General features: G+C 45.9%; 1 protein-coding gene across 4 annotated transcripts in view; it reads left to right on the top strand.

The window, feature by feature from the left end:
• The first annotated feature begins 250 nt into the window (after window positions 1–250).
• Window positions 251–27,143, top strand: part of TSPOAP1 (TSPO associated protein 1) — a 47,520-nt gene continuing 20,627 nt past the window's right edge. The window contains exons 1-14 of one of the 4 annotated variants that reach the window (XM_030462707.1): window positions 251–457; window positions 5,556–5,663; window positions 6,514–6,597; window positions 7,946–8,035; window positions 9,324–9,446; window positions 9,807–9,911; window positions 10,279–10,329; window positions 16,383–16,566; window positions 16,900–17,117; window positions 18,155–18,264; window positions 19,774–19,883; window positions 21,441–22,256; window positions 22,773–22,924; window positions 23,940–24,533. In XM_030462707.1, coding sequence (XP_030318567.1) covers window positions 9,810–9,911; window positions 10,279–10,329; window positions 16,383–16,566; window positions 16,900–17,117; window positions 18,155–18,264; window positions 19,774–19,883; window positions 21,441–22,256; window positions 22,773–22,924; window positions 23,940–24,533 — 2,337 coding nt within the window. In that variant the 5' untranslated portion in view covers window positions 251–457; window positions 5,556–5,663; window positions 6,514–6,597; ... (1 more) ...; window positions 9,324–9,446; window positions 9,807–9,809. Of the gene's footprint in view, window positions 458–849; window positions 1,000–5,555; window positions 5,664–6,513; window positions 6,598–7,945; window positions 8,036–9,323; window positions 9,447–9,806; window positions 9,912–10,278; window positions 10,330–16,382; window positions 16,567–16,899; window positions 17,118–18,154; window positions 18,265–19,773; window positions 19,884–21,440; window positions 22,257–22,772; window positions 22,925–23,939; window positions 24,534–27,143 lie in introns of those variants that run through there. The other 3 variants (XM_030462706.1, XM_030462708.1, XM_030462709.1) reach the window with 3 other exon arrangements.

A 27,143-nucleotide genomic window follows, 5' to 3' on the forward strand; every position in this document is an offset into this window, starting at 1 on the left:
CTAATGATTTACTGGCGGGAGGAATAACCTCATTGCTCAATAAGCTCATCATAAGGGATGCGCTGTGACTGGAAACACAAACCGGTGCGTGCCATCTTCTTTTTGGAGCGTGCATCTTCCATCACCCGACCTGTTCCACCTTTTAGAGCTCTGTCAGTGCCACGGTGCTGGGTTTGTGTCTCCCGCAGGATGATCCCCGCTGCCTGAATGTCATCGAATTCGATCGCCTCTTGCGGGAGTCCCAGAAGGAGGTGCTGCGGCTGCAGAGACAGATCGCCCTGAAGCATTTCAAGGAATGTCTCCGTTCCGCCAAAACCCCTGCAGGCAGCACCGTGCCAAGAACTGCCACACGCCTGGGACCCGCTGTGCCAACACTAAAAACCCGCACGAAAGGTTCACCTCTGTGTAAGGAGGTTGGCTTGGGAGCCTCAGCACTTGGAGGGGCCACACGTGGGAGGTGAGACCTGTGGGTCAGGAATCTGGAAGTCTCGCTGTTTAATTACTGAGTTCCGAACCCTCCTTGGGAAACTCAGAGCGTACATGAGGGCTGCAGTTCACAGCGGCTGCTAACAGGGTTTAATGGTTTCTACAATGACCGACAAAAGCCCAGCTCTGGGCAGCTGTGGGGGGACACGGAGGCGGCCGCAGCCCCTCTGGGCTGGGATGCTGATTCCCAGCGGGAGATCCACGGGCACCGCTGCCCACAGTGGCGGTGTCAGGGAGGCCCGCAGCCTCGGGACCCCGCACTCCACCCCTCCTGGAACCGTCGCGGGTACCGTCGGCTCCGTCCCCTCCTCCCCGCCGCAGTGGCCCCCGCCATGGCGAATACCCGCGGTGTGCCGGGCCTCAGGCCCAGCCAGGTTGGGGAGCACCGGCTGCGGCCTTGCCGTCCCCCGCCTCCCGTCCCCGCCGGCCCCTCCGGCTCCGCAGTGGTACTGCCCGGCAGATCCGGGTCGCCTCCGGGCGCCGCCTCCCGCCGCCGGGCCGCGCAGCCGGCAGGTAAGGCCGAGCCCTCCCGCCGAGACCCTCCCCGGGCCGGGCTGGGCTGGGCTGGGGGCGGCTGCAGCTCCGACTTTCGGGGGACTGAGCCGGGGGGGGCAGGGACACCGTGTGGGAGCGGCTGTGCCGCGGTGGGGCCGAGCAGCCCCCGGGACGCCGGGACAGGCCCGCCGAGGCCTCCGCCGCCTGCGGGGTAGGGCGGGAGCTTTTCCTCAGCGCTTCGGGGCGAAATCCTTCAAAGGAGGGCGAAGCCGCGTTGAGAGGGCCGGGGCTTTGCCCGCCGCGGGGACCCAGGTCTGGGCCAGTCCTGGTGGGCACCCCGGGGCTGGGTGGCTGGGTGGGTGCTGCCGGTGCCCCCACCTCCCGGGGGCTGCAGGTTCCCTGAGCCCGGGGCGGCACCGCGGGGTCCGCTGCCTCCTGAGGGGTTTGTCTGGTGTGGCTTCACTTGGCTTCTTTCTGAAGAGTTCGGTCGCAGAATTTCAGGTCCATGGGCTGTGTGCGGAGGGGCTGCCGAGCCCCCACCCTGCCAGCTCCCACCACTTCTAATTCATTGCTCCCCAGCTCTTAAATAAGAATATTAGTTATTCCGTCCTCGTTGGTCATCTTCAAGGCATTCACAAGTTTATAAGCCTCTTTCCTTCAGTCATTTTATAGAATCATAGAATTGGCTGGGTTGGAAGGGACCTCAGAGATCATCAAGTCCAACCCTTGATCCAACTAAACCTTTGTTTAGTTTTTGTTTCTTTCTGGCCTCTTCCATTTTTCAGTTTTAATCATAATGTCACGTTCTCTCTTTTTTGTGCTGGGCTGCACACAGAGCCCCAGAATGCTGTGTTGTGTCACTGATTTCTGTGGTGGCCTAATGAAGTTTTCTCTCCCTTTCCCAACAGATCTCTTTGCCTTTTTTGTTTAAGCACTGGGCTCTGTTAAAACATCATTTGGCTGTGGGTCTTCTGTAATCTCTCAGTGCCATGAGGCCAGCTTCACCATTTGTCTCTTTGCTGCATTGTTACATGCACAGCACAGTTCCTGCTGCTTGTCTATTAATACTCTCATTTTTACTGGATATTTAGCCCTGTGGAAACCTTCCTCCTCACCCTGTGGTGTCTCAGTCTCTGCAGAAGCCTTTCAGAGCACTGTAGTTGAACATGTCCAGAGCATCTCAGGCAGGTTCTACCTGCTGGGTCTCCCTTGTCTGTTTGTTTGCTGACAGCTTAGAAAAACTATGTATTTGTGAGTGTGTTTTTATTCCAATAAGATGTGTGAGTTTTTGTGTGGTTTTTTTTTTTTAATATCTGCCTAATCTTTGATGCAGTTTCTATCAGTTTGCCTGCAACGTGTGTCAAATGTACTGGTCTGTGTTTCCACAGATCTCCACAGAAATACTCCTAAAATTTGACATTTGCCACCTTCCAGTTAATTTGCATTGTAAGGTGGTGTTGGAGAAGTGACACATTGCATGCCTTGATTCAGTTACTGCTGAAGTGAAAGATTTAGTTCATGCCAAAGGGGGTTTTTGAACCCTTGGGAGTAGATATTGTCTAATCTTGGAGACTTGTTACTGTTTATTGTTGGCTTCCACAGTTCTTCTCACAGACTGCTCAGTTTGAGAAAGATCTTCAGCTCTGATTTCGGTCCCCTTGGCCCATCACCTCCACAATGAAGAGGAATGCACAGACTTCTTTTTTTTACCCCTGTGCTCTGCCCTTGTCTTTCTTCAGTCTCTCCATACCTTGGTTTTCAGCTGACCCTGCAGATTCTGTCTGTAGCATATATTATGGTCTTTCTCATGTGTTGTCTTTATATTTCTGATTCAGGAGAGTCTCTCCTCGTTGTCAGAAGTTTTTTCTGGCTGATAAGTAGCAACAAGACTAAGCCTGACAGCAGTAGTGGAGCGGGAGCAAGGGTTGCAGTCTCTTAGCTGAAAGCTGTGGTTCAGAACACAGTGGGCTGGATGGGCTGTATTTATGTGGGCATAGTGGTGCCAGGCTGATGGTGAAGACAACTCTTGGGGCAGTAGCCACAGTTATTCTAATTAAAAGAAATGACTTTGCTCTCCTGTCCTGCTCACCAGCAGGGTGTGTTAGGGTGGTACCCTCCAACTTTCAGAGAACTCCCACAGAGGATAAAGATCAAATTTCCTTTTAAGTGTCCTTGGAAAATTGCATTTCTCTGTTCTCCTTCTGATTTCTCTACTTCTTTATTTAGAATTTTAGGGTGGTTCTTGTCTGTGTAATGACAAATCATAGTTTACAGTGGGATTTCTTTTTGTGGCAGTGGTGGCTGAAACAACCTCTTGTTCCCCACTGTTTGTTCCCCCTGCCCTTTCAGTTGTGTTGGTGCAACTGGTGTTGAGTGGTGGGATGAGATGAATCCAAGTTAAAACCAACCTAACAAACCCAGCCTTCTCCTGCTTGCCCTGAAACCTCCCTCTGTTTTCTGGTCCAGCTCTGCCTGCTGTGAACTGCCCTGGCAGAGCAGTGGGGATGTGAAAGACACTGTGTTGATTTCTGGGGGGCAGGATTGTGCTTTCTGATGCCAAGGGCAGAGCTTTCTAGAAAGTCTACAGCATTTTCATTTTAATTTGTACTTTAAACTTTCTGGTCATTAACCAAAGTACAGATCTTTCTGTTCCTGCTGGAGTTGTAGCTTTAGGTGGTGTAGCCTGGGCTTGCTGATCAGGTGTAGGGCCCCATCCTGCCCTCTCAGCATCAGTGCACAGCATGTGGCAGTGTGATGGGGTGGGAGGAGCAGCTCTTCTACAGTGGTTTTTAGCTGGGTAGTTGAACAGATTTCTTACACCTGGCCCATTTGTTGAGTGTCTTCCAGTCCCTGCTGGAATGAGGTGGCAGAGCTCCAGGTCACAGCTCTCATGGTGATGTGTGCCAGTCTCATTTATCAGTTGTTTAATATGGTGATGAGTCTGGGCTCTGGGTAAATATAACAGTGAGCATGTGACTGTCTTTTGTTCTAGTGGGGGAAATAGGTCCTTGTGGTAAAATGTATAATTTTGTAATTTTTGGAAGTTGTCTGTAATTAGGATTGTTATCATTCTGTTTAGCTTTTTGCTGCAAAATGATCACAAACAAGCAAATTTGTCTTGCATATCTGTTAGCAAGAGAGTGTGACATGTGAAGCACATGCACTTGTGCAGGATGTAACTTCAGGTGGCACCCACTAGCATTCCTTGGGACATCATTTCACTGAGGTTGACTGAAGTGGAGCATTATCACCTTGCAAGGATGTGTATTTTTGAAGGGGAGGTATGAAATACAGATTTGAGGCTTAGGATGTGCCAGATAGTTTATTAAAAAAAAAAAATGGTCTCAGAAACATTATACATAAATATTCCAGAATTCAGTGCTGGTTTCCTGGCACATCTGGAAGCTTCCAGGGGTTGGAGGGTACCATGGCTGGGGTGGAGGATCTCAAGATGTGCAAGCACTGGTTGGTGCTCAGACTCCCCAGTGAACCTTGTTTCAGGGGGTAGGGAATAAGATTCACATGGGAGGTGGTTTCAGAGTTTCTTTTGTAGCAGAAGATGTGAAAACCTTGATAGCCTGGGCTTGAGTGCAGTCTCTTTAGAAAAAGTTTTCTGGCTTTCAGAACATGGGTTCCTCAGCACTGTGGGTGTTCCAAATGAAATGAGAAATTCCACTTGTGACGAGAAGCCAACCCAAGGTTAAAGACTGAGATGGAGTCACAAATCCTGCTGCTTGCTCACTGTACAAGTTCCCTTTGATGAGCCTGTCCCTAAAATGTGTTTATCAAAAATAGCTTTAAATTCAATGTTTAAAACATTATCAAAGACTTCTTTCTTCTTTCTGTTTACCTTAGGCCTTGCCCTAGTCAAACAATGTCGAGTTAAATATCGAGTTGAGAGTGAAAGCTTGAAGTATTAAAAGGATGTTTGTCTGGAGCCCAAATTAAAAGGCATTTTCTTAGAAACTTGTGTACAAAAAAAGTCTCCTTTCATCTGGTTTGGTGGTGGCACAGAAGCCATAGGACATCTGCTGCCATCTCAGTCCTCCTTAGCTATCAGCTGAGATGGGATGCACCATTTCTTGGTATTTTTTGTGTGTTCTTTCCTGTCTTTGGATTCAGACATTTTCACTGGTTTCTACTTTCTGCTGTTTTATGAGGGTTGTGTTGTGACCATCTGACCTCCAGATCATCTTCCATCTTTTTTTTACTGCTTTGGAGAGGTCCAGGAGAGGTGTTGCTGATGCTTCTCATTGAAACTTTAGATGAGACACAAATGGGGGGTCATACCTGAGAGCTTTCTGGAGCCCAGGGTTCATCTGGCTGGTTTAGCCCAGCTGGACTGATCTGAGCTGGACTTGAGAAGACTCCCAGGGGAATGGGAGAACTGAGACATCGTTGGTGGCTGAGTTCCCCTTTCTTCATATCTGGTGGTGCTGTTTAGAGGTCAGGGGTATTCATGTGGAGCATTACTCTCCCAGGTGGTACTGTCAGGATTTCCCCTTCTCCCCCTGTCCCTGTGCTCTGCCCTCTTGCCTGTCCCTGTGCTCTCTGGCATCTCCCTGACTTTGCAGGTGGGACCAGGTGTGCAGCCACTGGGACCTGCCTCTGAAGGACATGAAAATTTCCCTCCCAAAAATGCAATAGCAGACCAAGAGAGCAGCCAACAGATACAGCAGCTGGTAAGTTGTGAACACGGGTTTGGGTGAAAGAATGCTGTGCTTTTTTCTTAGGGTTTTCATCCATTCAATCCAGGCAGAGATTTTGGGGACTGAAGTCTTCATCTGCTCTGCAGAAGTGGGAAGCTTAGGGAGTTGTTGGGAAAACACAGGGCATCAGCATGGAGAGAGGCACCTCCAGGTCTTGGGCTGGTGGGGGAATATGTCACCCTAAAACGAGGGGGAAGCACACCAGTAGATTCTGTGCTGTGTTTGTTTTAGTCTTACTTGAATTGGGAACAGATATGACTGATCTTGGGAGAGATATTATGAGAGGAACGTGTCCTGTATGAATTATTGCAACAAACTAGGACAGTCTGCAGTGAGGTTTAGCAGTTCTTACCTGTCTGAAGGACCAGGAGTGGTAGCAAGTTAAGTGCAGATAAAGGTAAATAATCAGGGGATGTCTGCTCTCTGTTAGATGTTGTTTGAATTAGGGCAAGAGCTCAGATAGCACAGCTGGTGTTTCAAGCTGAATATTTTGCACAGCTCTGTCTTTTTATCCCCCACATCCTGTCCCCCACACTACTCTATACAAATAGGACCAATCTGTGCAAATGGGAATCAGAACTGTTTCCAGAAGAGTAAAGGCTTGGGGAAAAGGGGAATTGCTGTTTCACTTTAAACATTTTTTTTCTTTTACTACCCTTAAAAAAAATCTCTCTTAGTTTCTATATGATTTATATTTGCCACAAAGAGATTTTAAGAAAATAAAAATTGCTGTTAGAGCATTGGGTCTGAGAAGCTGGGCTTGAATTTCTCATGCATTGTAAGAATGCAGACTTGGTGATCTACTTGCACTTGTTTCATGCAGGAATTTGAACTCAAGAAAAAGCGCAAAAAATGTGAAAACCTTGAGCATGAAGTGAGGAAAAAACATAAAAGATGCAAAGAACTGGTAAGTGTTCTTGTTGCCTGCTGTCAGAAGCACAGTGGTGGAAGAGGAGATAGATTGTTGTGTGCCTGGTTAGATTCTCCTTAGCTTATCTTATTAAGGAATCACCAGTGTGTCTCTTAACATGAACAGTGTCACAAATGTTGGGCTCCAGCCTTTAAGGCTGAAGTTATTTCCTCTTTCAGTGAGCTGTGGGTTGAATATAGCCACAGAAATCCCAGAACAAAACTCCAAAGTTTTTGCTAATTTGAGGAGCTATTATCATCTCCTTATGGACTCCAGACAAATATCAAGAGGTTTCTGCATCTTGAGATGCTCATTACAGAAATCCATGTTCATTTTCATGTGCTTCTTGTTGGATGAAATCTTACCTCTGTGTAATCTTGTGGAGATTTGCAGGTTGTATCACAGCATCTGGATTTCCCCCTTCTGTTCCTACTTTGGACTGTTGCACTGCACAGCAGTAGCACTGTTGGTGACTGTGACAATTTATAGTTTCACCCAAGGGTGCTTACCTTCTGATTAGATGTTCTTATTAGATGCCTTCTTCAAGTCAGTGCATAGCTCAGCCTCATTGTCTGGATGAAAATGGGATGTTTAAGGAACAAGCTGGTCATGGATGTTGTTAGACAATTGATTTGCAAAGCCCAGAAGGGACTGATTCACCTTGAAGTCCTGGGACCTAGACTGTGTGTGCAAGGAATCAGCTCTTGGAATAAGCAGAAGATATTTGATGATTCATAAAATATTGGGATGGGGCAATCTGTGTGTGTCTTTGAGCAGCTGTGTGTTAATGCAACTATTAAATCCCTCTAGTGCTGTGCAAAGTTGCTGCAGGTGGACTGGACCAGACAGATTCAGTCAGTGTCTCCTTGTGTCCATGGTTTGCCTGCTCAGGGACTGCATTCTCTTTAGCTGGCTCCTTACTTTCCTAACTCTGGACTGAATTTCAGAGTCAGCCATTTCAAACTCTTGTGTTTGCAGTCTAGAACTCTCTTTAGCATCATTCTTCCAAACAATTTTTCTTCCTTAACTGAAATTGGTCAAGAAGACTGGTCTTGAACTAACAGTGAAACTTGATGCCTTGATATAGGTGGAGATGGAGCTCCAGATACTGGTATGTAAATAATGTGACACTGGAGCTGTGAAGTAAACACATTCTTTCTCATTCTGAGTTTTGAGGCTATGTAAATGGAAAAAGAAACTTAAGAGGTCATCTGGCACAGGGCTGGTGCCTGCTTGGGCAGTGCTTTCCACCCCTCAAGCAGCATCCTGCACTGACAGTTAACACTCTGCAGAATAATTTGGGGGACTTAGTCCAAGGTGTAGTAATCCCTGCTCTTTCTGACAGGAGATCCAGCTGCAGGAGGTACAAAGTGAAAATGCACGACTGGCCAAAGAGAACTTGCAGCTGAATGAGAAGGCTGGATGGGCAGGACAGGTAAAAAGCAGTATCTTTGTCAGATGGAACATCTGCTTCTGTAAAATTTTGTTGAGGAGACCTTGTTAGCATGCAAGGTTTTAATTTTCCAGCTGTGTAATGCTCAGGTGCCCATCTATACCCATGTCCTGCCTACCCCCAGGGGGCACCAAGCAGAGCAGTTAACTGCTGTATTTTTATTACAGTTTCCCAAGACTTGAGCAAGCTGCTTTGTTCTTACTTAAGTTCCCACTTGATTTACCTGTGGTAACATTTTAATGAGTTCATAACCAAAGATGGTTGGTGGGTGCAATGTACACTGGTCAGAGTGGCAGTAGAGCAGAACCCATCACTGGAAGTGGTGCCAAGCATCTGGTGTGTTTGAAGGTCCTCAGTCACCTCAAACAATTTTTGTTATCTTCAGAGAGGGGTGTTGGTGGCTGTTGATGGGGCAGGGCAAAAAACACCCCTGAAATTCAGAGCTGTCCTTGCCAGGTGGAAAACCTAAAAGCTTCATGTGTTGAGACAAAGGTGGGGTAGCTGCACTGTGCAGTTTGCAGAGCAGATTGTAGGGGAGGGGCCTGCACCTCTGTGTTCTAGGAACATGTGTGTGAGAATGGTGGAAGAGTTGGTCCTCCAATAAAGATCCTCCATGGGTTTCTCACCTCCTTCTCTGGACAAATATGCAGAAGAGTTAGAAATTCACTTGTCTATCCCAGTGTCAATGCTGCCACCATGCATGGAGCTTCCCACGTTTTTATTAACTCTTTGCTCTATGTGGAACTGTTTGTTGTGAATAATCTGCATTGTGAATCATCTACATTGCTAATAATCATCAAGCCATAGTGCACCCTAGAACCAAAGCACATAGCTGAAACTGTCAGTAGTAAGTGAAGGAGTTAAACATGATTTCAGCAGGCTGCTGAGCTTTCTGTACTGTTCTCTCTGTTTAATCCTACCATCTAGGATTAAAAAAGCTTGTAGACCTTTGTGCCTTTTTTATATACCTTTTCAGTGTGTAGCCTGCCCTTGTCCCTGTCCCTTCCTCCTTGCAAATAGCATGGGGAGGTGACTCTAGTGGGAGAAGCAGCATCTGCAGATGAAGTGTTTATCACATTGAGGACTGAGACAAATGCTCATGCTTTGATTGAAGGCCAGAGGGAGAGGAGGTTTATGAGTTTGGTATCATTAGAAGTAGAAAGCAGGTTTGCAAAACAACCTGTTGTGATACAGAAATAAATTGTCCTCTGTTATTTCTACAGAGAATACTCATAGCTACTTGTGCTGACTGAAAATCCTCTCTCTTCAGGTTGAAACTGAGAATGCTGACCTGAAGCTGCAGGTTGTTTTGGTCAGTAAGGAACGGGATTCAGTGATTCAGACAAATCAAGGACTCCAAACCAAGCTGGAGAGTCTAGAGCAGGTGCTGAAGGTCAGTAGGAGCCACATGTCTGGAAGGACTCTTCAGGCACTTACTGCTGCTTCTGGATGGCATATGTTGTCTCTTTGCTTTTTTTTGTCCATTCTTTTGTCTCTGTGCTTCCGCTGGGAATTCTGCAGGATCCTGGTACGTGGTTTCAGGGAGGGTGAGAGGGGAAGTAAAGTGAGCAGCAAAGATTTAAGGAGTTTCTTTGACTGTGTTGCCCTGGCTTGTGATAAGAGTTTCTTACTTTCTCCTCCGTTTCATGATGACATGAAATACAAGCCATGTTTTGACTGGGTGGTCCATGATAGGACACAGGACAGCTTTTCAGTACCAGCACCCTTCAGCTGCCTGTGAATTGTTTTGCAGCACATGAGAAATGTGGCTGAGAGAAGGCAGCAGTTGGAAGTTGAGCACAAGGAAGCATTGGTAGTCCTGCAGGAGAAGCAAGAAGAGGTCAGACGGTTGCAGCAGGTATGGAACATGGGAGAGAATGGACACATTACTCTCTGAATCCCTGGGAAGTGATGGTACTCCTGCACTTTCTTTCCTTGAAGGTGTGGTGTGTGTATATATGAGTTTATATATGAGCTTTTAATGAGTTTACAGGTTAAAGTAAACCTGGGAAGGGTTTTGTCTATCTAGAGAAACCAGTATGTAAGCAAAGAGAAGGGCTTTTCTCATGAATGGCAGTTCTCATCTCTCACTGATGTTTGTCCAAAGAGCAACGGTGCATTCAGTCTGTGAAGTGTTTTAATCTGTAATGGTCTATCAGGGTGGTGGTAGAAGGAAGCTTAGTTAGTCTGCTTTCTTATTTACTCAATTTCTTGTTGTTTCTTAGGCACAGGCAGAGGCAAAAAGAGAACATGAAGGAGCTGTACAGCTACTGGAGGTAAGACAGAAGAAAACAAGATGGATTAGTGGCTGCAGATGTGATATCTTTTGTTATTAATGTCAGTTTTTTTGATGCCCTGGGTTTTGTTGGTTCTTGAGCAAAATGCTTTAATGCATCTTGATCATTTGCAACGTGTTGCTGCCATGAACAAGGATGGGTTGTGTTGGCAGAGTAGTCTCTGGGGTCAGAGTTTTCAAGGATAAAATCCTGGCCTGCTCAGTCCTTAGGTTACTTATTTGGATTATGCCCAACTGTCCTTTCAGGAATGTGTTAAGTAACCAACTTCAGAGATGCTTTCTATGTTTTCCAGGTTTATCTGCAGGGAGGAAGGATGTTTGCATCTGTGTGATTTGAAATTTCTTCTGTGTATATGTGCTCTATGCTTTTAGGGAAACAAAGGAGAAATGGGGCCTTTGGCTGAGCTGGGAGCAGCTCTGTGGGTGCTCTGCCATCCACACATCCACACCACACTTTGCCATGTGGCAGACAGCATCATGGTGCAGCCTGGCAGATGTGAGGAGTATTGCTTTGGTTTTGATTTGCATCACCTCTGTGTTCATCAGGATGATTTTGGAGGAAGATTTGGCTGCAAATTGCTGAGGTTGCAAAGGCAAAATGCCAAATCCTGGAACTTGCTGTGGTGTTTTAGTGACTGCTAAAGAGTTGGTTTAGGTGTGATGGCAAATGGGGCACCTTCTGAGGTTGCTGAGGTTGTCTGAGTCCTAAAAGTTCTTCCACCAAGCAGAATGCCCCACAGCAGAGCACCTGGACAGTCAGATCTCAGGCCCTTGATGCCATGGTCCTGTCTGTATGGTGATGTGCAGTCAGATGGCAGGCTGGGCTGCCTGTGGCCACTGCTGTGCAGCAGCTTGGTGACTGCTAGAGGAGAGCTGAGTGAGACAGAAAGTGTCCTCAGTGGAGGAGGTTGCTCTGTGGCCGCCAAGAACATCTCCTTTGACAGGTGTCTGATTTTGGAGAGCCCAAGTTCTGGGCTCCTGCCAAATGGGACTGAATTTGTTGCAGGCTGAGTGAGTGTCCTGGGGAAGTGACATTTTGTGTTACACCAGTGTGTCCTTCCTGCAGCATCTGCTTCTGGCTGCAGAGACAGGATCAGAGCTGGGGCAGATGCTGCTCTTGTGTCACCTGGGCTTTAGCTGCCTTCTTAGCAGCCTTTAAGGGAAGGGAGGTTTGGACCTTCCTGAATGTTTTCTGTATTAATTTATGAAAGGATTGGAGAAGCTACTCTGGTTTCAACTACCCACCTACCTGTACCCAGGAACAAAGGGGCAGTTGTTTTGTTTGTGTTTGAGAGGCTGGTTGTGCCCTTCTTCAAGGGCCTCATCACTTAAACATTCTTGCTTTCATGCTACTGGTACAATGATGCTTCATAAGTCAGTGACACCAGATGGACCAAAGAAAGAAATTGTGATTTCAACCTAGTTTTAATGTGAAGAAGCAGTCATTTAAATAACTTAACTATAATCATAGTCATTCCAGAACATGTGTAGCACAAAATTAGGGGCTTTGGGGTGCTTGCACTGCATATTATCATTTTTACATGTGTTTGGATTGCTCTGCAGTGTAATATTAATGAAGAATGAGTGTGGTCTTTTTCCCTGTTGAAAGAGTTCAGTCATCTGATTGTCATAAGTAGAGTCTCCATGCTTGGAGAAGTTCAAAACTCAACTAGACAAAGCTCTCAGCAATCTGCTTTAGCTTTGTCATGCTTGGAGATGTTCAAAACTCAACTAGACAAAGCTCTCAGCAACCTACTTTAGCTTTGCCTTGCTTGGAGTTGGATTAGGTGACCTCCAGAGCTGCCAGCCAGCCTCACCTACTCTGTAGTTCTGTGGTAAGACTGTGCTGGGGTGAGTAAAGGTCTGGGATGGTTTTCATATGCAGAGATGCCTTTGGATAGAAGGGTTGGCCCAGTGAGGGTTGTGATCAGGGGAGTGAAGGAGTCCATCAGTGGTTCCAAAGTACATGAGGGAATATTCTCAACTGCTTATTGCACTGCAGAGATGCTAAAGGCCACAGCCTGGTTTCAGGAATTCAGTGTGGGATTTTGTTGGGAAATAGAGTGAGCTGAACTCAACTTTGCTTGTTTACCCTGACCAAGGAGCAGAATGCATGACTGAGCAGGCTGTTAGCTGCTTGACATCATGGCAGGCCAGGTTCTGAGCTGTGCCTTGATTCCCAGCACTCCTTGGACTAAGTGCTGGGAAAAGAAGGTTTGAAATACAGCACTGAGACCCAAAACATCTTGTGATTAGGAAGCCCTCAGAAGGTGTGTGGTGATCTTATTCATGATTTTGCTATGTGGGAATTGGCTTTTGCTTGGCAAACAAATGCTTTTGGGCATGAGATTTTGAGATTCTCAGCATGGAACAAAGCAGAGATTGTAGGCTGGTGAGAGAACAATTTCACTCAAACTGAGGGCTGGGTTGTCTTTGGCAGATTGTTGATTTTTGGCTACTGCAACTGCTGATGTGGTTTTATCTCTTTTTGCTTTTCTTCTTGCTACCAGAGTACTTTGGATTGCATGCAGGTACTGCTATAATCCTGTCAAACAGGACACTTCTCTGCCCTGACTTTGACAGTTGTTTGATATTCTTATTTTAACTATACTCTGGAAAAAATTGCAAGAGTGTCACGTCCAAGAAATGAATGGAATGAAAGGAGCTACCACTATGAGTCTAATGGAGCAGCTGCTTTTCAGTTTCACTGCTTTGCTTTTGTACAAGTAGATGGAACAATTTCTGACATTTCCAGGTTTTTTCAAGAGTTATCCAACTTTGCACCTTTTCCATGTGTTGCATACATTTAAAGGTCCTGGGAAGTACTTGCAGTCCAAGAATGAGGTGTTTCTTTCAAAACACAGAAGTGACAGCAGGGTCATGCAAGTGAATATGAAAACATGAACATGAACAATGAAAATGTTGAGAAGAAAAAGGCAAATCCTGCTGGCTTTGTCATTGGGTAGGAGTTGGGAAGCAGAGACTGTGAAGTTTCCACAGAAGAGGTGGTAACTAGCTAGGTCTGTTTGCTGGCCTGTTCATAAAGCATATGGAAAGCAGGCTTACATGGAAGTGGTGGACACTGCTGGTGATAAAAAACTGCAGCAGTCACCTTCAGATCTGACAGGAAAGAGTTAGGAGAAGATCTAATGAGTAATGTGGAGCTGAGATGTCAGGGAAGAGGCACTGTGTGTGAGCTCTGGATTCCCTGCTCTGCCATATAAAGCAGTGCTTGAGGTAGTGTGATACTTTTTCAAATGTCAACTGAATTCACAGATCTGGTCAGAAAGTCAAGTACAGTGTTTAGAAGTTCTAGGAAAGGAATTGGGAACAACCCAAGCTCATTATCAGGGTGTGCTCACATCCAGATGGAGTTATGGATGTTCCTTTAGAATGCTTGGCAGTAGCCCTGTTTTGAGCAGGACTCTGGACTGCAGACCCTTCTAGCAAAATTGTGGTTTTTCTGATCTCAAAAAAACTTAAGAGCAGATGATACAGAGAAAGGCAACAAGAACATCTGGTTGGGAACATCACCTGTAGCAGAAGTGCACTAGAACAGCCAAGGAGAGTGTGTAAGCAGGCAGGGCTGAGCTGATAGTGGCTGAGTCTATCTTGGAGTGGAAATCAGAGTAAAACTCCTGAACTGGTTGGTAAACTGAGTCCTCCAGGCTCTGGTCTTGCAGCTTCTTCTGGTAATCACACTGCTCAATCTCAAGTGGTATGGGGCTCCTCTTTCTCCCTCTTTTGGGTTGACCATAGACACAAAAGTCTCCTCTCTGTGCCTGGGGCTTGATTCCTGCTGGTTCCCTGCAACTCCTCGTTGTGTCCTTAAGCTCCTCTTCCTTATCCCCCTGCCTCCTAGCACTGTCCAGGAAACTTGTGGCTTCCCCAGCTATGTGTGAACCTCTGCAAGTAGTCTGCTGGAAGTAAACATTGTGCAGGGTCTGGCTGTAATAGTTAAGTCATATTTAAGTGTTGTTTGTACTTTATTTTAAATAACACGAGATTTGAAAGACACCTGACTAATTAGGTATCTCAGAATCAAACTCTGGATTATCCAGGCTTTTGGCTTGGCCACCAGTATAAGTGGATTTAAACTGTAATTAATAAATTTACAGACCCAAGGCATTAGGATGCTATTAGACACATTTGCTGGCTCAGGTCTCCAGACAAGACAGGAAACCCCCTCTGGTCCTGCAGTCATTCTGGACCTGTGTCTTGTCATCCCAAGGTGTGATCAGGGACAGATGTTGGTCTAGAGGAAGCCCTGCTTTCATCCAGTGCAACTGTTCTTACTGCTCATGGTTTCTTTCCTCTATTGAGGTATGATGTGTAGGGGAGAAGCATTTTTGTGAAAACTCTGAAGTGTCAGTAAATTCCAACCATGTATGCAGAGGAATTTTACATAAGCATGACTTACACAGCAAGTGCAGAATGCAGACACTTCTGAAAGTTGCTCATGGCATCCTTATTCTCCATCAGTTCAAATAAACTTAAGGTCTTGCCAGACTCCAGAGACTTCCAGGCTTCCCTTAAAGACAGAGAGCACCTAGCTAGCTGTGAAAGAAACAAGTGGCAAAGTTACAAACAAGTGCTTGAAACAGATGTGTTTCAGTAAAATAAAAATGCATGCACCCTTGTAACTTGGTATGGAGCAGAGATTTAGTACCACTAAAGATTTAGTGGTACTCTGAGACCAAGAATAAAAAATTTTCCAGGTCAGATTTGTTATTTTAGAGTTGCCTAAAATCCAGACTTTTGTCTCACAGCATATTTTAAGGCATGATTTTATTTTTTTTTCATTTGGAAGGAGAAAGATACTTGAAAGAAATTTTTTAGAACAAAAGATTTTGGAGAGCACGATGCAGTCATCTGTTTGAATGCATCTTAACCTACACAAAACAATGAGATGAGAGACTGGTGTCATCTCAGGCTAAAGAGAAAAAAAGAGGGAACAAAAGTCATCTCTTGCAAGGCAGAGCCTGCACCTCAGCCAAATGCACTAATGCCAAATTAAATACTGTCTGCATTAACTCAGATGAAGTGCTGCTGAGTAGATGATCTGTTCCCATTCAGTAGTAATTCTTTTTGTGTATTTACTACCTGTGAGCAGGAGCTGCATGGGATTTGTGCCTAAGAAACCAGAATAAGCTGTTGGGCAGTGGAAGAGTGAGCAGAGGAAAAGGAGCAGCTGCAGTCTTCTGGGAATCCATCTGCCTACAACTAGAACTCTGGGGATGTGCAAGAACACATCCAGCCAAGGCTCAGCAATAGTTTGGAAAGGGCAGATCTAGAGAAAGAGAATACTAGAGAATGCAAATGGTGGTCTAGTAGGAATGTGTCCTTCCCTGTCCATTGTATTTCCCCAAGGCTCCTCTGCATCTCCTCTTGCCCAGATCTACCTTTCTCACACTCAGCCTGTGTTTTCATGGAGCAAATGAAAACACATTTCATTTGTGAAATGGACCTGGTGTCCAGCAGCCTGCATCAAAGAAGTGTTCTGCATCATGGGTCAGGGTGCTGAGACTCTCCTGGTGCCTGGAAGAGTCAAGATCTGGAGGGATGGTCAGGAGTCCTGCCCAGAATGATGAGGAGACACCAGGGCAAGGTTTTGGGAGCTTGTTGGAGCCTCTGGAGTGATGGATGAGATGGAGCATTGGGAGAGCAACTCCTATTTGGGGCATGATTTTAATGCTCAAAAAACATATAAAATCTTTCCAACCTTTTTCTTTTCAAGGCTTATTTTGCTTTGCTTTAGCTCATGTGGTCTTGTGCAGGGCTTGGGTAGGGGACTGAAGTTCAAACCCAGCATTTCAGGAATGATGCTTAATAGAGCTTCCAGTCAGTCTCCTCATACATGACCAGTCTCAGGTTTTCAGAGATGCTGCAGCTGTGGAGCTGCTGGTTTATAGTGACCATTCCTGGGCTGGGCACAGGTTCTTGGAATCTGAGACCCACTGAAAAGACGTATCCAAGGCAAATGCTGTTTGGTTTGTTATGGGTTTGTGCCTCATCTTCTGTCTCTCCTGTCAGGCCCGGGTGAAAGATCTGGAAGAGCAGTGCCGCAGTCAAACAGAGCAGTTCAGCCTCCTGTCTGAGGAACTCAAACAATTCCGACTTCAAACAGGAAAAATCGACCTCCTCACCTCTACACTGGTGACTTCTGAGCTTCCTCTTGCTCTGTGCAGCTCTTCCCCACAGACCCACGGGGAGCAGGGTAATTGCTGGAGATGCCTGTGATTGTTTTGACAAATGAGGTGTTATATGTGCAGGTGGAAAGGTGAAAAGGAAATAATACAAATGTTTGGTTAACTTTTGGGATCTCTGGCTCTCTGTCATAAATACTTTTGGTTCATTTTGGAGTCAAAAAGAGAACTTGGCATTTCTCTAACCAAAGAGAGCCCAAGGTGCCCAGACTGGTGCAGTGTTAAATGAGTAACATTTTTAGAGACTTGAGCTGTTTTAAAGGTTGTTTGCTCACTGTGATGCTCACTGCTGTTCTTGTATTCTGCCTGTGGCTAAAAATAATGGACAAATTATTTTGTTGTAGAATCAACTGTTTCTGGATTGGTCACTCAGAGTGCAAAGAAGGTTCAGAATGAAGAGACTAAGGAATTGGAGTCATTGCAGCAGGCACCTGATGCCACTGTTGGCTCACCAGTTGCTGCTACCAGTTCACAGAAACAAGCCAAGAAAGTGGAATCTCAGTCGAACTCTTCAAAATCAGAATCCATGCAGAACAGTCCCAAATCCTGCCCAACTCCAGAGGTCAGTATGGGAGTCCCTTCTGCTGCCTGGGCTTTCCAGCCACGAGGGAATAAATGCATTGCTCACAGCACCAGTAGTGTTGCATTCATTCCCTCCTGGCTGCCTGAAGAAAAAGGGAAAAACAAAAGAAAAGCTGTAGGAAAAACTGAAACAGCCTTGGATGCCCATGTGATGCTCATTTGAACATAATGCTGTGCTCCAGGAAGGAAAGAACTGGCAGAGGGCTGGGAGACTGGAGAAGGGGTGGAGCAGGGGGGTTAGTTGGTGGAAAGTGTGGGAAAACTACTAAGCTTTTTTTTTTGTGACATCTCAGCTGCCCTTAAACACATGCAGGGCTGCAAACTGTTATTTTGAATGTGCTGAGGAAGATGAGTTGTGTAGATTTGCCTTGAGGATGTGCTACTAGCTGTTACCAGAGCCAGCAGTTTGGAGTAGCTGGCACTGCCAGCTCCAACCCAGCTGCATCTAATGTTCTGGAAGTACATTAACATTATATTAAAGTATTTCCATGTGCTGGAAGGGAACTGCCTCAGCGAAAGCACTTGGAGACTCAGACATCTAGTGGAGCTTTGAGGTCTCCTTTGTTCAAATATCCAGTTATGCTGCACACAGGGTCAGCCACCATTTAGAGAAAGCAGGAAATGAATATGCTGAATTACAGATGGGTCAGGTGGAAGGGGCCTCCAGAGTCTCTAATACAATTTTTTTAGTCCAGTGGTACTGTCAGCAGCAGTAGGTAAGTGTGGCCATGGTTTGCCAAGCTGAGGCTCTAGGTTTTTCAAGAGGACTCCTAGCTCTGGGAACTCATCCCAAGGCTGCGTCACCCACCTGGGCAAGGACCTAATATCTGACTTGAACCTCTGAAGCTGCAACTTGGAGCTGTTGCCTCTTATTGCTACTTCTTCACCTTAAAAAACATTCTTCTGCCTGGTCCTTAGCTCAGTGGCCAGACTGGAGCTTAGAGGACTTACTCATTGGTGTCCAAACCCTTTGAGTGTTCCTTTACACTGATTTGGGCCATATCTTTATGTTTTCAGGTGGACACTGCAAGTGAAATGGAGGAGCTGGATGTTGACAGCATCTCTGTGATGCCAGAGAGGGGCAGCCACGGCCCTGCCAAGCTCCAGGTGTTCCTGGCTCGATACAGGTACTGGGTCACCTCTTGTGCCTGGGAGTTGCCAACATAGTTGCCAACATGTGCCTCATAGTTGCCAACTTCATGCTCTTTTCTGGGATTCACCACTTTTAGAGGTGGACATTAGGTTAGACCCTGTATCTTATTTCCTCCGTGGGATTTTTTTCAGACCTGTTGTTTCCTGTACAAGCAAATCCAATGTGCTTAGCATTGCTCTCATTAGTTGTTCAGTGAACAGCAAAATGTGAAACTTCTTTTTTTGATGTGATACTGGATGGAAAATGAAGTGTGAATTGACACGTTGAAGTGTTTGCTTTCTCCAGAATCATCCAAGAAGTTTTCTCTAAGAAATCTTATTCCAACAATTGAGAAAATTTAGAAAATTTTGGCCCATAATTTCAGATTTTTCTGATTTTTTGGGGGGGGGCAAGATCTTTCTGGTTGTAATTTGACAAAGACAAAAAAATGCACAGAATAAATCCATATTTTTCTATTAAATATTGCTATTCACTGAGCCATCAGGGTCAGAGACTACTGACATCTTTCAGCTGGGATGATTCTGTGGTGGTGAGGAGCAGATTAAATGTGGTGTGTCTTCATCTTAGGGTCTGGGACCATAAGGTCTTGCTCAGCTCAGAGGGGATAAGATTGCTTTGGCATTTTGAAATCCTTCTTAAAGACTAAAGTGCAAGAATTGGCAGTAGGTGCTTGCAATGATAAGTTTTTCATGAGGCATTTTTTTGTGATTTTTTCTGATTAGCTCAAGGATCCCTGAGCAGGCAGGTTACAACAAACCACAGTCTAGATCCTAGCACCAGTGTATTTATCATTTTCACACTACTGAAGCTTTTGGACCACTGTTTAAAATGAGGAGTTACAGCACTGAGAGTTTTATAACTTGGATCCTGAAGGCTGGATTAAGAAGAAAAAGGCTTTTATCACTCTTCTTGCACAGATCAACTCATTGTTAAGGTTTTAAACATAGGACTTTTGAGATTCTGTGTTTTTTCTGTCCATTACAATTTGGTGAGTTTGGTGATGTTACAAGTGTAGGGTCTTTTCTATAGAAATTTTTTTTTTGCCAAAACTCTTAAACACATGAAATCTGTAGTGCTATCTACATAAAATAGTTAAGAGCTCAGGTCAATTAAAAAGTGTCTACTTTAGCAATGCAGAGTCCTGCAATTTAGCTACTTGGTAGACTTAAACACAACAGGCACTCAGGTAATTTCAATCTTTTCTTTTACACTTTCTTCGGTTGTTCTGATCTTTTCCTTCAGATGTCACAACACATCTTGTTCTGCTACTCAGAACATTATTCCTAGCAGCTAGTTGTACATGGAGTGATGTGTTATTAGTTATATATAAAACCATAAAGTCATGACCTTTGTCTGTGGCATTTGATCTTGGCAAAAAGTAGATGCAGTCCCAGTGATTTGTAAGCAAAGTTGATATCACAGCTTAAATGTGTGGTTATGGGAGTTCTACACAAAGTAAGTCTTCTTATTGGAAATATTTCAGCTACAATCCTTTTGATGGGCCTAATGAAAATCCAGAGGCAGAGCTTCCACTGACTGCTGGAGAATATATTTACATCTATGGAGACATGGATGAAGATGGCTTCTTTGAAGGTGTGTTTAGATTGAAAGGTGTTAGTAGATTGAAATGTGACCAAACTGCTGTGGAGAATTTATCTGTCTTAGAAAAAAATAATCAAACAAAAAAAACCCCAAACAAACAAAGAATTTTTTGAAAGCCCCCCCCCCCAAACAAGAAAAAACAAACAAACAAAAAAGCAACAAGACAAAAAAACCCAAATAAACAAAAAACCCAAACCAAACAAAAAAAAAACAAACCAAAAAAGGAGCACAAACAAAAGAGGAATTTAATGACTCTTGAAGCCTCAAGATAAAGGTTTCCTGGCCACAGTTAGAGAGAAGAGAGAATTCTGTTGGAAAAGGGTTTATATATGTCATGAATAAAGTAAGTCTAAGGTGTGAGATCTTCATCTAGTGATATCAGTGAGAGCTTTGCCACTGTTTTCAGCAGAACTCCAGGTTTGATCCAGTATGGTTCCTCTCTAGTCATGGAGAACATGTTCAGCCCTGGGCACTTTCTGCAGGTGGTGTGGTTCCCTCTTCCCAGTGAGTGCACAGTAAGCCAGAGACCAGACAGTTCTGTCCTTGATCACCTCTGTTCTTTTGGTAGAGTGTAGGGCAGAAGCTAAGCAGACCAAACTGCAGTTGTTCTGCTCTTTGGTGTCATTCAGTGTCTCTCTTTTGGCATCTTTGAAAACACATTCCTAGTTGACTAATAAGCAGGTGGAATTGAACACAAGAATTGTGAGCTGTTAATTTGTGATGAAGTTTCTTTATGGAGTTGGCTGAGTGAGATGAAGGATCTTCATGTTCTGAGGTGCTTTGCAAGAGCTGAGGCAAATGCATGCCAGGCTGCACTGCTTGCTCTTTGACTGTTCTGGCTTGCTCTTTCTATTTTCAAGCTTCTTCTGTATTTATTTCTTCGTTTGTTTATTGTTTAAAGAATAAAAAGTCTATTCTTTACTAACATTTTCTGCTTTCCCTGCTTTCAATTGGTTTGCTGTAGGGAGAATTTGAAAGGGGAAAGTCAGTGTAATTCCTACACACTGCTCATTTGACTGGGACTTGGTGGGTCTTGCACCTAGCAAGAGTGCTGTGGTGTCAGTCATCCTCATGGGTCCTTTTGGGACATCTGTGTTACAGAAACTAGCATAACAAAGGAGGGAAGTGAAAAGAAGGCCAGAGCTGAACACAGAGCTGGAAAGATGGACTTTTTTGAGCAAGTACTACAAACCCCCAAATCAGTATGGCTGAGAGAAGATGTGAAGTCATCCATCTGCATAGTTTGTGTAGGTTAGAAAGAGGCACTTAGGATAGTAGAAGAGCTGTGATGAGGAGCAGGAGGATCATGAAGTAGGAAATACTTTTAAGCTTATTACAGGAAACAGCTGCTTAGTTAGTTGGCTCTGGGATGTGTGGAGCAGTGAGTTATGATCTAATTAGGGAATACGCAGGAAACTTTACCAGGAATGACCTCCCAGAGATGTTTTGCAGTGCAGTTCTGCCTTACCATAAGTGTTGTCATTCAAAGCTGGGTTGGAAGGCTGACTGGTAGGTGCAGTGGTAACAGGTTTCCTGTTTTTTATTTAGGGGAGCTGATGGATGGGCGGCGAGGGTTGGTCCCCTCCAATTTTGTTGAGCGAGTTTCAGACGATGACCTCGTGACATTTCTGCCTTCGGAGCTGAATGATCTCACCCATAGTTCATACCAGGAGAAAAGTTTGGTCAGTGCAAACACCAGCAGTGGAGATAAGAGTGATTTCTCCACTGAAGAGAGTAGCATCAGCCCGTTGGCTAGTAGAGCAGAAGGAGACCAGGAGGAACCTGTTAGTCATACAGCAGTGCCTTACCCAAGAAAACTGACTCTGATCAAGCAGCTTGCCAGAAGCATAGTTGTAGGCTGGGAGCCACCACTTCTGCCAGCTGGCTGCCCAGAAATACAAAGCTACAACATCTATGTGGATGAAGAGCTACGTCAAAATGTGAAGAGTGGCTTTCAGACCAAAGCAGTGATCGAGAAGCTGGATTTAAAGACAAGAGCTTACCGTGTCTCTGTGCAGAGCGTGACAGAGCGAGGCAGCTCCGACAAACTGCGCTGCACTTTCTTTGTGGGGCAAGATTTTTCCATGGCACCAACTATGCTGAAAGTCAGAAGTGTCACTGCCATGTCAGCAGAGGTCACGTGGCTCCCCTACAACAGCAATTACCACCACGCAGTGTATCTCAACGGGGAGGAATGGGACGTGACAAAACCTGGGGTCTACTGGTACACGTTCCACAACCTGCAGCCAAACACTCAGTATGTTGCCAAGCTGGAGGCCCGGCCCTTGAAAACACCTTGGGAAGAGGTCCCAGAGGGGCAGGAGCAGAACTCGGCTGTGATACACTTCACTACCCCACTAGCAGGTACCGGCACAGTCATGCCCCATGCATGGAGTGCTCGGAGCAGTGTGCTCTGTCACCACATTGCTACAAAGCCTGGGGGAGAAGGGAAGCAAAGCTTGTTAGGTCCCAAAGCTTGAGATGCTGTATTGTTTTGTCTTTATGTTTTTCTTCCTTTATTTTAAAAATGTATTCTCTCTCTTTGTTTTTCTTTGCTCTGGGAAAACCTCCCCTTGGCTGATCTGAGCAGCATGTCTCTCAGGCACGGGAGACCTGGTTTGCTATGACCTTGCTCTAAGGGATGCTGCATCTTGGCCTCAGCTACTTTTGCAAAGTTCTAATTTCTATGCATTAAAGCTTTCACAGAACAAGAGCACCTCATTTTCAGTGGTTCTGTCTGTCATTTCCCAAGACCAATGTGCTTGTTTTAGGACAGTTGTGCTAAAAGTCTGTGGGAGTTTTCTCTTATTCTGACCAGGGTTTCGCTTTGCTTTTTGCTGTAGTCAGGTAAGCAAGAGGAAAATCTGCTTGGTCTTGTAGGCACACCTGATGCTCCTTTGGATGTCCAGGTGGAAGCTGGTCCCTCAGCAGGGATCCTGGTTATCAGCTGGTTACCTGTCACCATTGATGCTGAAGGCTCCTCCAATGGAGTGCGGGTCACTGGTTATGCTGTGTATGCGGACGGACGGAAGGTATTGTGCTGGTGGTCCTGCAGGTGGGTGGCTGGAGGCTGGTGCAGGGGTAATGGGAAGCTGCAGAGCCTCAGGACCTGGAAAGTTTGATCCAGTAAGCATGCCATGAGGAGGCACTGGCAGTCTTTGGCCTCAAAGAATGATACCAGAAAAGGGACAGTGCTGGGGCTGTTTGTTTTGACTGATGCACGCCAACACAAAGACATCTGTCCAGATTTTTGATGGGTTCTTGGTATAACTAAGCTAGGAAATTTCTGTGGCAGGACCCTTCATTAGGAAAACTGGACAATTAATGTCAGCCTTCTGTGTCTTACCCCTTTATCCTTGGGGAAGCAGTGAGCTCAGTGAGCAGTGAGTGCACAGGGCACGGACAGAGTACAACTACACAACCTTGCCAGCATCTGGGGCTTCTCTAGACTATAAGTGGGGTGAGATGTAGTTTCCCAGCCTGTTTTTAGATTAGGGACAGGCAAAGGGAGGGATGTACAAACATGACAGGGTCCAGTAGAAATACTACTGGTAAAGAACCTCCAAGGATTAAAAGCAGCCTGGGGCCTTCTGCACACATGATGTGCCATTGGCTGTGAGGGAGGGAAGCCACTGGTATTTAAAGGAGCACGGTGCAAAGCAGAGTGGTGCTGTGTTGGATGATTCCTCTTTTACCATATCGATGGTTTTTCCTCTACACAGGTCAAAGAAAAGCAGTGTGGGCAAGTAGGCAAAAGGGAGGTCAAAAAGAGGAATAGCCTTTAAAGTGTAGGGAACAAGAAGAATTAAATCCTGGAGCTGGGAGGAATATACTAATCTTTTATAGAATAACAAGTTTCTTGCATGGTCAATGTAACAATTTCTCCTTACTGTTCATTATTCCCTGAAACTGAGCATAAGGATGAGAATTCTGCACAATGGTTCTCAAGAGCTTTGGGGCCTTTGTTAACTGTGGGTTCAGGAACTGTCATCAGAGAGGCTGAGCTGGGTACATTAAATAATTGCTTCCTGGTTTTTTTGCTTACAGGCAATAGAAGTTACTTCTCCAACAGCTGGGAGTGTCCTGGTGGATTTGTCCCAGCTTCAGATGTTCCAGGTGTGCCGGGAGGTTTCTGTGAGGACGATGTCTCAGTATGGGGAGTCAGTGGATTCAGTTCCAGCCCAGATTTCCCCAGTTCTGCTGCAAGCCTCTCACTGCTCTTCACCTTCAAATTCTGCTGTTTCTGCCACTTTTACCTCTAGACTGCCCCGTGGAGAAGCCAGGGGCTCTCCTCCTGCTCGCAGCCCAGCCACACACCAAACAGCTGCTCTTCTGCTTCAACAGAAAGTTCCTGTTGATAGCTCAGATGCCAAACTGACTGATCTCCACTCCAGCCATGACAGCTCAGTGCAGTCTCTGCCAGAGAAAGCCTCTTTGCTGCCACAGCTCTCCTCTCCCAGTGTGCCCTTGGTGCAGGACTTGGGCACTTCCCCGCGGGGATCAGATGCTGCAGGAGACAAGAAATGTCTGACAGTGCCTCCCCAGCAAGCTGGCAGCACAGTGCTCCCTGGGGAGGGCACAGAGCCTGTCTCTTCAAGGGGAACAGAACTGCAAGGTCTGGGTGAAGGAACAGAGGTGCAGGTAAGTGCTTACATCTCCTGACCAGTATCGTGGGTGCTGGGAAGGAAGATGGATCATTTGGAGGAATGGAATGAAGTGTCACTGAGCAACTTTTTCTTTCTGTGGCACTGTTTTCTTTGGGCTATATGGTCCAGAGGTTTGCAAACTGTGGGGAGTATTGGGGGCTGGTGTGTACCCTGAAGAGCAGATGAAGCTCAGCACTTGATCACATGTGTGCAAGCAGATCAGGAGAAGAGTCAGGAAAGCAAGATTTTGTCAGAGATAGGAGATGACAAGGACATTCCTGTTGATGATGACATTAGTGTTAGGCTGGCATTGCTGTGCTCTCTGACTTAGAGGTCTTCTTCAGTCAGGGTTTGCCTAAGGCACATGAAGCACTCCAGCACAGTGGAACCCTGAGTGTCCTTGTCTGGAGGAGAAGTGGCAAACTGGCTTGACGTGAGGGATTTGGAATCCTGCAGGTGGGTGAGTGCTTTCAGGGCTTTTTTAGAACAGTGGGGAAGGTGTCATAAGAGGTCATAAGAAAACAGGTGAGTTATCTCTAAGGTGCTTGCTCTGTGATGAGGGAAATGGGTAATGTTGGTGTGTGATCAGAAAACCACTTGGTAGATCCTGGGACTTGGTGGATAAGGAATTGGTTGGATGGTTGAACTTAAAGAGTAGTGGTCAACAGCTTGTTGTCCAACTGGAGAGCAGTGATGAGTGGTGGTCCTCAGGGGTCAGTACTGTTGAACATCTTTAGCAGAGACAGGGACACAGGGATTGAGTGCACCCTCAACAAGTTTGCTGATGACACCAAGCTCTGAGGTATGTTTGATGTGCTGGAGGGAAAGGTGGCCATCCAGAGGAACCTTGACTGGCTTGAGAGTTGGACTCATGAAGTTCAGCAAGGCCAAGTGCAAGGTCCTGAATCTGGGTTGGGGCAATCCCAAGCACAAATCCAGGCTGGGCAGAGAATGGATTGAGAGCAGCCCTGAGGAGAAAGTGTTGGAGGTATTGGTTGATGAGAACCTCGACATGAGCCACCAATGTTCACCAGCCCAGAAACCAACCTTGTACTGGGCTGCATCCCCAGGAGTGTGAGCAGCAGGGGAGGGAGGGGATTGTCCCCCTCTGCCTCACTCTGTTGAGATACCCCTGCAGTGCTGGGTCCAGATCTGGAGTCCCCAACACAGGACAGACGTGGAGCTGTTGGAGTAAGTCCAGAGGATGCCATGGAGATGATCCAAGGGCTGGAGCCAGGCTGAGAGTTGGGGGTGTTCAACCTGGAGAAGAGAAGGCTGCAATGGGGAGACCTTAGAGCACCTTCCAGTGCCTGAAGGGGCTCCAGGAAAGCTGGGGAGGGACTTGGAACAAGGGCCTGAAGGGATGGGACAAAGGGGTATGGGTTTCAAACTGAAAGAGGGGATATTGAGACTGGATATAAGGAAGAAATCCTTTGTTGTGAGGGTGCTGAGCCCCTGTCCCAGGTTTCCCAGAGAAGCTGTGGCTGCCCCATCCCTGGCAGTGTTGAAGGTTGGATGGGGCTTGGAGCACCCTGGGCTGGGGGAGGTGTCCCTGCCCAATGCAAGGGCAGTGGAAGTAGATGATCTTGAAAGTCCCTTCCAAACAAAAATACTCTTTCTCATTCTGACCTTTGATGTCAGGGGCTCAGGGAAGTGCTTCCCAATGTTAAATTCAGCATGACTTTATTAACTGTGGCAGAGTGAGATTGCAGAGGCTCAGAGTTAGACAAAAGTGTGGAAGACTTCTCATAATTGTGAAGCTTTGGCAGCTCTGTGGGCACAAAGCCAAAGGCCAGATACATACACAGAAGAACTGAGGTGTTCAGTGCAGAATTTCACTCATCTTTCTTCAACCTCTGGTCATTTCCTGCTCACAGTACCTCAGGTCAATTGTGATTCATTTGCCCACATTTAGATGTCTAGTGTAGATGGCTACACGTGGGTGGGTTGCTTTGCCTCCTTTGTAGTCAGTGGAGTGAAATGGGTGCTTCCAGAATGTAAATCATCCTTCTGGCTTAAGCTGTGCATCTTCACTTGGCAATCAACAAAGAGAAACAGGGCAGAAGGATCATAGCTGTCAGATTAAACATGAGATCTAGACCTGTCTGGCTTTTGCCTGAGCCCAGGGGACATTTAGAAACCAGGCACTGCAATGTCTTCATCTCCCTTAGGGTTCTGTAAATATTTTCAAGGTGTCCCTAGTATGTAAGGACAAGGTTGTGCTTCATTGCAACACATGGAGGGGGCTGCCATGTGTTAGAGCAAGATCAGAGAAAGGGCTGGTGATGAAGACCCACCTGCACTCCTTGTTCCTAGGGTTTCACTCCTTCTCCTAGAGGTTTGCTTAAAAACAGACTGGAATGATTGGAAAACAGACAAAATTTAAATCTTCTGTAATCCAATTAGGTGACCTAACCATGAGCCTGTACAGCTGTACTCTCTATCTATGTTCTTCATTAATTCCCTTTCACATCCCTTACCCGCTCCAAGAAGTTCTGGGGTAGTGTCCTCATCTCCAGCTCAAGCTAACCTGCAGGTTGCTGAGGGACATTCCTTTGACAGATGAGAATGGGAAATGATCTTGTATAGCTTGGGCACTTCTTAC

Source organism: Calypte anna, chromosome 19 (assembly GCF_003957555.1).
Source record: "Calypte anna isolate BGI_N300 chromosome 19, bCalAnn1_v1.p, whole genome shotgun sequence".
NCBI classification, from domain to species: Eukaryota; Metazoa; Chordata; class Aves; order Apodiformes; family Trochilidae; genus Calypte; species Calypte anna.